This window comes from Rutilus rutilus (genome assembly GCF_951802725.1).
Source record: "Rutilus rutilus genome assembly, chromosome: 6".
Lineage (NCBI taxonomy): Eukaryota > Metazoa > Chordata > Actinopteri > Cypriniformes > Leuciscidae > Rutilus > Rutilus rutilus.
In genome coordinates this window covers 4,494,930-4,505,794 of record NC_140214.1, presented here as the reverse complement: position 1 = coordinate 4,505,794, position 10,865 = coordinate 4,494,930, and the positions used below count along the sequence as shown (strand labels likewise).

The 10,865-nt window shown below is 35.7% G+C and overlaps 1 protein-coding gene across 2 annotated transcripts in view; it reads left to right on the top strand.

Annotated features, from left to right (window-relative positions):
- Positions 1-2,761: 2,761 nt before the first annotated feature.
- The window catches only part of creb3l3b (cAMP responsive element binding protein 3-like 3b), a 36,824-nt gene continuing 28,720 nt past the window's right edge, over positions 2,762-10,865 (top strand). For both annotated transcript variants that reach the window (XM_084411768.1, XM_084411767.1), the window contains exons 1-3: positions 2,762-2,898; positions 8,090-8,194; positions 9,794-10,049. In XM_084411768.1, coding sequence (XP_084267894.1) covers positions 2,857-2,898; positions 8,090-8,194; positions 9,794-10,049 — 403 coding nt within the window. In that variant the 5' untranslated portion in view covers positions 2,762-2,856. The remainder of the gene's footprint in view (positions 2,899-8,089; positions 8,195-9,793; positions 10,050-10,865) is intronic.

Sequence of the window (10,865 nt, the reverse complement as noted above, 5' to 3'; positions counted from 1 at the left end):
TACTTTTGCACAATAAAAGTATACTATTCTGTCAAGCCAACATAAATAATCACTAAAACATGTCTGGAGTTTGTGCATGAGTTATGTAACACTTCCCTATTTTTTCTTTTCTGATGAGTATGGGCAGTTCCCAATATTAGCCTTATCCTCTGTGATAACAGCTGGGACAAATACAGGATAAGCGAGAACTGATTGTACAGTTCAGACTTATTTAGCTTAAGGTTTCGGTTTATCTGTGTGCCTAACCTCAGGTTAAGAGTCACGGAGACTGAATGCACAGGTCTCTGCACATGCATGTCTATTGTAGAGTTCAGTTCGTAAATATACACTGCAAGTCTATTTTACCTCATGGAATAAAAGTGAGATCTCTTCTAATGCAATGCGCATAATGACCAGATATATAAAAATATGTTATGACAACAAATGTCTTTACATTGCTTTATCAAAATAAAAAATACGTTTTTTTTTTAAGCATCAAAATAAGTTAAGCAACTTTTCAACTTTTTAAAATAAGTTTTACAAGATTCAACTCATTTTTTAAACTCAGTTTAATGTAATTTAAGTTGAAATGACTTAAACATCCAAGTTGATTGTACTTAAAAATTTAAGGCAGCAACATTTCACTAATCATATCATCAACACACGGTGAACGAGAAGTCATTTAAAATCCCTCTATCATTCTGACTGGATTATAAGAGCAGACTAATTGCTATAAAAGGAGGGAAGATATGATTTCAATCATTGTTTTCTTGTATATGCAATGACATGCAACTATCATCACTTTGCATCAAAATGGCCTCGCATGCAAGGAAATATTGCACCTGAAAGAACCATTTACTGGATCATCAAGAACTTCAAGGAGAGGTTCAACAGCAGTGAAGGAGTTTTCAGGACGTCCCAGAATGTCTCCTCCGGAAAAGTCAACTACAAAATCTTGTCACCACCAGTTCAGAGCTATGCCATGACATTGCCATGAATGCAAAAGCAACTTCTCCCAACGAACCAGGAGGAATTTGGTGATGATCTGTGCATTTTCCAATCCTCAAAAGGAGAGTGGACAAGCAGAAGTCCACAAATTGGGATCAACTCTGAACACTAATAAGGCAAAAAGTGATCGCCATCATTCAGGATTTGTGACCCTAGACCAGTGGTTCCCAATTCCAGTCCTCGTGACCCACTGCTCTGCACATTTTGTACAAGGACTGGAATTGGGAACCACTGCCCTAGGCCTAGACCACAAAACCAGTCACACGGGTCAATTTTTTTGAAATTGAGGTTTATACAACATCTGAAAGCTGAATAAATAAGCTTTCCATTGATGTGTGGTTTGTTAGGATAGGACAATTTTGGCCGAGATACAAATATTGAAACCCTGGAATCTGAGGGTGCAAAAAAATCCGAAACATTGAGAAAATCTCCTTTAAAGTTGTTCATTTATGTTCGCGATTGTGCAGCATTCACTCACAAAAATAAATGTTTTATATATTTACGGTAGGAAATTTACAAAATATCTTCATGGAACATGATCTTTACTTAATATCCTAATGATTTTTGGCATCAAAGAAAAATCGATAATTTTGACCCATACAATGTATATTGTTGGCTATTGCCACAAATATACCCGTGCGACATCATGTGACTGGTGACGTGATCCAGGGTCACATATGCCAGAGGTTTTGAAGAAGAAGGGGCAATATCGACTCTTTGCATGCAGTGTTGATTTATTTTGTTGTTGTTAATAAAAGCCTTTAAAACTTATGAAATGCTTATCATTTAGTATACCATAAAATAATCAAATACTGAAGCAGTAAACTTTGCGAAACACAAACTGTATGTCACTGCCATGGCTGTTGAGCTTTAGAAAAGATCTCAACAATGTCTCAGACTATGTTTGCCTTATTCGAAAGCGAAAGATCTCATTAAGAACTCAATTACTTTTCAAATAATCTATCCACATTCGTTTTATAGCTCTTCGCTCTCACTGTAAGTCAACTATTAACCCATTTTGATCTATTTATCTATTATCTCTTCAAAGGAATTTTCAGAGAAACATACGAGACAAAGTTGACACTCGAAACTTAACTTAAGTCTCTTGAGCTGTGAAAGAGAAACCCAAATAAAAATTAATAAAATCTTCCTCTGGGATTCCACACACTTTTAAGAAAAAGTTTTATATGGAAGCTTAAAGGGACAGTACACCCAAAAAAAGAAAAGAAAAGAATCTGTCATCCTTTACTAACCCTCATGTTGTTTCTTTCTTCTGTTGAACACAAAATAAGATATTTTGAAGAATGTTGATAATCAAACAGCTGATTAATCACTGGTTACCGTCAACTGTTTGATTACCAACATTCCCGTAATGGAATTTTGTTTGAATTAATTTTAACTTTAAATTTGCTTAACTAAATAGCTCATCATACTTCTTCAATAGTAAAAATAAAATGGAAATAACCCGTTAAATATGATATTATGCAATCATTTAAGACATTTCTCCTCATATAGAACCGAGTCAAGCACTATATAGTTCTATATAGAAACCCACTGAACCTTTTATCTAAGAGTGGATGTTTCCACTTAATTTACATTTAATTTAGACAATGATGTCATCCTGCTTATTTCATTTGATGAGATCATCGTCCTCTCCTCGCTGTGATTCTGACATGTATGACCTGTCAGTCAAAGCCCTGTAAACATTAACAATCCAATTGAATCATAGGCTCATTATCTGGAGTTTATCTGGAGTTTCAACTTTGTCCTATGAGAACACATTCAGGAACACCACTGTGAGAGGACAGCACCACACTGACATACTGTATATTTTTTCTCTCTGGATTTTAATAATCTGATTTCTTGCACATGGATTCTAGTGCCTGGAACATGGCACTTCTCTCAGACAAGGTGGAGTATTGCATTCCCTTTGCTTTTACTGTGATTTTCAATGCTTGGAATGGGGTCGTTCTCAGGTAACAGTGCCATTTTTATGCTTGATTTAAAAAAATTATAATAATAATTTCACTTGAAAAGGTTACTGCCGAACCGGCTGCACCTCAGGCCCTGTAAAAGCCATAGACATTATGGACCAGCATAACTGAGTGTGTCCTCCAAAATATTGTATGCTTCAAATTCATATATTTAGAAACATAATTAAGTATATAACAGTGGTATCAGTCAGTTTAAAGACTCATATATATACACTGGTCAAAAGTTTGGAATAATTTCGATTTTTTTGTTTAATGTTTTAGAAAGAAGTCTTTTATGTTCACCTTATGCTCTTTTGCTGTAAAAAATAAAAAAAATAAAAAAATAAAAAAAACAGTAAAAATGAAATTTATTCCTGTGATCAAAGCTTATTTTTCAGCATCAGTACTCCAGTCTTCAGTGTCACATGATCCTTCAAAAAATCATTGTAATATGCTTTTCGTTGCAGCTTTAGTGAGCATAAGAAACTTATTTTAAAAAGATTACAAATATTAAAAAATGATTACAAATGTTTGACCGGTAACCTATACAGTAATGATTCGTTGAATTTAATAAAAAAAATGTATGGTATGTGGTTGCACACAATTGATTTTAGCTACATTTAAACAAATGCATTAAGTTGAACTAAAATTGATTAAGTTCAACTTAATGCATTTGTTTAAATGTAGCTAAAATCAATTGTGTGCAACCACTTACCATATATTTTTTTTTAGTAAATTCAACGAATATTTTTTTTCAACGAATATTTATATGAATGGGGACATGCAAAATGTTTGATGATCCAATGAAAAACATTTAAAATATTTTTTCTCTTTTCCATTTTTTTATCCCATTACACACTAAACAGAGCTATGGCACCGCTTCTTGAGAATGACCCAAATAATGTAGTTGAGCTTGATGATCTGAAGATGAACAGCACAGAGAACATTGTTTGTCTAGGAAGAATTTGATTAAAAAGGGTTTGAGTTTTCTGGCAGATCTTGGCAAATCTGAGACATAATTAAGATCTCTTATGAAACTCTATAGTTGAGATATGTGTGAGGCTCTTTCACTCTTTTAAAACTTAAATTTGCTCTCCATTTATATCTCATCAGTCGAGAACAAAATGGCATCCTGCTATTTTGAGGTTTTATTGAACCGGTGTATTTGCCGTGCTTGGAAGCTTGTGGAAATGGCAATAATACAAACCCCGAGGATAATTATCTTTTCCTAATTAGTCTAGTAACTCATCAGCGTGCTCGAAAACAAGAATAAAACCCAAGGCTCCTCTCAGAGTTTTTCCATTAACAACAAGATGAGGCAGAGAAAGTTCAGCAGATCTGCTCAATAGACTAAAATGTCGCAATTACTCACACGCACTCATCCAGTGTCAGTGTTACTGTCTATAATCATGATTTAGTACAGCAATCAGTTTATATTAAACCTCCCAAGTGAAACTGGAAGTTAAAGTTAGCTCTTTTGCATGTTTAGCTTTCTTTTGTTTGATGACAAAATGCAAATCAACACATCTGATTTTGAGTCTCACTTCACAGACATCCTTGAAACCGCCAGCTATGTGAAACTGCTCTTTAGAGGTTGACTCAAGTATGCCGTGGTTTTGTGTGACTCTTCTGTGCTATTAGCACAAGCCATACAAAACTTTGCTCAGATGAGATAAGCTTATCTTCACTGCTAAACTGCATGACCAGGAGCGATGTGGGTCGCATGCTGCTGGAGAATCCTGCCAATGAAACACAAATAAACTGAAGGTTGAGAGAACATGCCCGTCTGGAATGAAAAACTAAGCCGAGGTTTAAAGATCCCAAGGGTTTGTGTTATTCACTGGAGAAATGTATCTGGTTTGGGATTAGATACCCACTGCCACCTTCTGATTCTAAGCACGAGCTATCATCGCTTTCAGTATGGCTTTGTCATACCAAATTAAACCTTTCCTTTATGAAATCCGTCAATTATAAACCATTTTTCACAAAGGAAAGTTTAATTGCTCTTTAATCAGTAACAAATAATTTCTACTTTAGCACATTTTTCAAGTATCTATATGTTTTTATTTTGGGAAACGTACGTTTAATTCACTACATTCCATAAAAACATGTCATTCCAATGTCAAAAACATGTTTAAAAACAGCTGATAATCAGGGCCGATTATATCCTGTCAATCAAAAGGGGCGGATAAAACGTGTTCAGATTGAAACTCATAGTGTGTGTGAAAGAAGAAAATCTCTCGTGTTGAATTTAGGACAATACCGCATTAACAATAAAAAAAATAGCGATTTCTGATTCATTCTGCAAATATGCACCAATATTTCTTAGTAGTGCTGGCTAGAATAAATAGCTATATCGTTCATTGATCAGAACTTTTTACTTTTAATACTTAATAAGCACATTTAAAAAATCAAGTACTTTTTGACTGAAACTCTAGATGAGAGAAAAATCTGAGAATACTTTGGGCCAGATTTACTAAACAGGGCAAATTAGTGTTAGTCTGATAAAAGTGGAAAGTTCTGCGTGTGATCGACTGACAAAGCTTCAAATGAAAGCACACAGCCGGATCATTTCCATAATGACCAACACAATCTACCAAGAGCAGCACCAGTTAGCATCTGGTTTAAGACATGCTATTTATTGGTGGTAAATAATGAAACAAACACCAGTAAATTTAGTAAATCAAAAAATAACCCTGCCCATGCCTTTTCAGGTGTGTCTTTAGTAAATTTAGCTTTTTAACACCAAAAGAGGGTTTGTTAGTTAATCTGGCCCCCTTCTTTGATCTCCGTTCAGTTTTATTGCTGTCAGGAAGAATTGAGATACTGAACAGATACAAATAATATTGATGATAGCTCAAATTGTTTGGTCTTGGCAACATTTGATTTCATATCGAACGTTTTGACAGCAGTTTTTTGATATCATCTGTGCACACTTTGCTACTGCATCTCATTGCAGAGATAAATATTACTGCAACATGTTTTTCTGAAGATAAATCTGAGCGGCAGGAGATTTACAGTAAGCAAACGTCTCGATTTTATCTCCAACAAATCTAATTGCTGTCTGCAAAATGCAATTGAGATCAAATGAATAGATCTTATTAATGATTTTCCTTCCCGAAGGCATTCATTGAGGACTTTGGTCTACCAAGATAGAAAGAGTACATTTAGTCACTAGAAATCCCCTTAGGGAAAAGTTATTTTCTTCCTCAGCATTTGTCTTGTTTTCCAGCACCAACATCTAAACATTCTTAAATCAAGAGACAATAACTTGAGAATCAAAATCACGTAAGTCTTGTTCTCTGAAAAATGTATCAAAATTACACTTAAATCAAGAAACAAGTAAATCAATCAAAGTTTTCTCTTTAACTCACTTAATTTACATACATTTTTAAGTAAACAAGACTTAATATCTTAAGTAATTTTGCTTCTCAAGTAAATGCATCTCATTTAAGGATGTTTAGATATTTGTACGGGAAAACAAGACACAAATACACAGGAAGAAAATAATTTTTCTTGTTTTTTTTTGTGCAAAATTGAATTCTGCACAGTTAGCTAATCAACTAAACCATCTAAAAACAGAAAACCAATAAAACAGAGACTCAAAGCCAATCTTTTCTGTCTCGATCAGTGTGTGTGTGTGTGATGCTGAATCAGACTAACTGCTCAGGGATCGACTTTACTTTCTCTGGCAGAAGGAATCTTAACTCTTGTTTGTTACGAGCATTGATATTCTTTTTCTTTTGTATTTCTCTTCAACATGGCAGATGTAAAGCACGATCTAGGTCACGGGTTTTGTGTCCTCGTGCTCATTATATCAGGTGCATGGCCTGGTCACATCTGGATTCATTCATTTTGTCGTCTTTTCCTGACACATTTGATGCTATCCTGTTGCTTTATGCTGTAACCAGGCTTGAAGAGAGATGCTTCTGTCAGCTGTGTCACAAACAGCCAGCCAGCTGTGCTTCAAATGTCATCGTCTTTACGCTAACTACAGGTGTTCTCTGTGCTACAGCACTAACAATGACTCTGAAGACTTTCAAATGAATACTTAATAATGCCCAGCGGACATGGTTAAACTTTTATGGTCGGAAAGCAGCTTCCTGCCTCACTCTTTAATAAATTGTGGAGGGAAGTTTTACATTCAGGAGCCCGGACATGCGGAAGTAATGAAGACAATTTCTGAAGAAAATCTGAGAGGTCACCAGGATGGTTTCTAGAAGAATGCTTACTATCCTAAGACAATAAACCTCTATGATATTTTTCTTGCAAGGAAAACCCTAGTAATATCACGTGTCTTTCTCAACAAAGTGCTCAGATTTGCTTTAGACATTGCTTAGACAACTCTACATTTTGCCCTTCCGTCCACACTGAGATAGTGTTTTTGTCCTGTGAAAACTGAGCTTGAAGAACAATTTTTATTATTATTTTTTTTATTCAATCTATGAAGGTACTGTAAATTGAATCACTAAATATTTCATGGTTATTGTACAATATATGGTATTTTTTAATGTAGAGTTTACCATTAATACAGACGCTGCATCCATTGCATCTGGCATGTGTTCTCACTGAGTCGACCTCAAGTTTCCCACTCGTAATTACGACTTTGTAGTGACGTCAAACTTGTAAACATGATCTTTCCGACATGACTTGAATGCACTAAAAGACAGAATGCCATTGCTTTAGTGAACAGCACATATGTGTATTAAATGCTTAAAACTTAAAAGCTGTTTTTTTCCACCTGGTTCAGATGGTCGATTAGCCTGATCAGCTGATAAGTGCCCAAAACCCCTTTAATACCAGCAGACCAGATTAGCATGGCCAGCTAAAACAAGCAAACCACATTTCACCTGGTTTAGATGGTCAGCCAGCTTTTCTCTAAACCTGACCAGCTGATATCTGCCCAAAACCCCTTTAAAACCGTTTAAAACCAGATCAGCTTGGCCAGATAAAATGCTATTGGTGGATCTGGTGTGAGTGACAGGTTGCTCCGCCCTTAACACGTCATCAGAGAAGAGATGCGCGAAGGTTCATGGTGACTTTATTGTGGGAAAGCACCTTCTGACATAACTTACATTTGTTTTTCTCCCACGTTTCCTCCATCTTTTCACCTTTCCTCTATATCTCAGGGTTATTCCGGGATCGAACTCCTAGACCTGCTCCTCGAGCCCCATAAGGTCTCTCATATGGAGAGCGATGGTGACCTCTCTGCGTGGTCTATCACGGATCAAAGCGTGAGTGAAATGCCATTTGATATTTATGAGTTTATCTGATCAATCACAAGACAACCGTCCTACTGAGAGCGCACTGAGAATATTTAATTTTTTAGTTATTTTAATAAATGAGGCACCCTGAAAATTCTTCTTGTGTGTCTTCAGTGACATGTCTGACCCAGATTTGTCTGTCAACTTCTGTGCGTGTTTGCATCTGATATGAAACTGTTGTGTATTATTCTAAAACCATAGGGAACTGTGGATAAGATTCCTTATAAGGCTGCATGTATTTGATCAAAAACACAGTGAAAACAGTAATATTGCGATACATTACAATTTAAATCGATTCTTATATTTAAATACATTTTAAAATGTAATTTATTCCTGTGATCAAAGCTGCATTTTCAGCATCATTACTCCAGTCTTCAGTGTCACATGATCCTTCAGAAATAATTCTAATATGCTAATTTGCTGTGTATCTATTTAGGAAAGCATCGCATATTTTAATTCATGTTTGATTACTTGAAACATGCTGTTACATGAGGGAAATCGATGCATGTCATCGCTGGTTGGGTTAATTTGTTAAAGTTGCCATTAGTACATACTAACAAGGGTGCAAAGCAATACTTGGGACAGAAAGAAAACGAAAATAGGAAAAATAAGAAAACAGGACTTATTAACTGATCTAAATACAAAGATTCATGTTTTATAATTTTAACATTTGTTTATGACTAAGATTAAACTTATTTAGCAAGATGACAAAATGCACCTATACTGTAAAATAACCACATTTTTGTTGGACAGAAATTGCGATGACAATATTTGCATCAAAATATATATTAAAAATGTATATATTTGTATATATATTATAAATGGAAATATTTGTTTTCTTATTTTGTGTGTTTTGTGTAAATATAGACGTATTGTTACTTTATCTTAAAAATAAAGGTTATTTATTGCAATTGATGGTTCCATGAGGAATATTTTACATCCATTTTCTTTATAGAAATATAAATATAATATTTCTAAATATAAATTTCTTTATTCACTGTCAGAAATAGGAGTACAGTAGGAGTCAATTTCTGTCCCCCAAGGTACAATCTACACTAACGTACCCCATAGGGCTTATTATTGGACCTCAAGGTACACATATGTACCTTTTTGAGGGTCAAAAAGCATTAAAAGGTACAGATATGTACCGTTTCTTTTAAAGGTTAAGGTACAATATTGTACCCTTGAGGGTACAGCCCCAGTGACAAGCCATTGTACCCCTAAAGGTACGATTATGTTCTTTATTTTCTGAGAGTGAGAGGAAAAAGGGTATTTAGATATTTTTAAATGCTCTTCACTCCCCAAAAAGATGTTCTTTAAATGAAGAACTGGTCACTGAGAGGTTCTTTAGGTATATCCACTATATCTATAGCATCGCTGTGAAAACCCGCTTTATCTTTTGTAGGAGCAATTAAAGTCCATGTTAAAGTAAATGAAACATGAAATATTGTACTTTAGAGACACAGATGACGCATCTGCAATGAGTGTGTATCATGGTTGTGCATGTGCGTCTCTGCTGTGACACAGATGTGTGTTTATTCTCTGTGTTTTGTGTCTGCATCCCTGCAGAGTCAGAGTCACGGTGAAGGTGTTGTTGATAGCTTCCTGGACTCCCTGCTGTCGGAGCCCTGCTCTCCTCTCTGGGTCCCTTCACCCTGTGACAGTGGAATCAGTGACGACACCCCGTCAGACCACCTGGACAGCCCCCCACCACCCCCCACCAGCCCGCTCTTCGACTCCATCTTCCTCCCCCAGCATCCTCATCTTCTTCCTCAGCCGGCCGCTCATGCCGCAAACGCAGAGCCGGATATCTCCATTGATCTGGGTGAGACCTCACTCTTCAAACTGCAGTCCCACCAGAATCTTGTTGATTACTTTGCAGTCAAAACAACAACAACAATCATTATGTCAATACAAGTTTAAAGAGTACAGTTCGGGTGACTACACACTGCATCAGGGATGCAATAAAGTAGAGATGCACCGACATATCGGCCAATAATCGGTATCGGCCGATAAAAGCAACTATATTCATTATTATTTCAATTATTTACTTGCTTAAAAACAGCCAATGATCATGGCCGATTATATCCTGTCAATCAAAAGGGGGCAGAAAAACGTGTTCAGACTGCAACTCATAGTGCGTGTGAAGAAAATGTTGAATTTAGGACAAGTTAATGTGACAATAACGCAGTAACGGTTAAAAAATAGCGATGTCCGATTCGTTCTTTCCAATGAACCTGTTGAATTGGTTCACAAATAACACTGCAAATATGCACCAATCTTTCTTATTCGTGCTAGGAGAAATAGCTATGGTTCATTCATCAGTACTTTTTAACTTTAATACTTAATTTTTACCTTTAATACTTAAGTACATTTAAAAATCAAGCACTTGTGTACGTTTATGTCAAACTTAAATAAGTAGGCTACTTACACTTTTCCTGGAGTAATATTTGAATAGGGTATCTGTACTTTTACTCAAGTACTTGATTTGTGACATTCGTCCACCACAGTCTTTTATAGCTCAGGAAACTTCTCACTTATGTTTCAAGTATCAACTTTGTCTCAGATGTTTGTTTGTTTGTTTAAAATGGCATAAAGGCATTGTTGAAATCTCTACTGGAACTAACGCGACAAATAACGC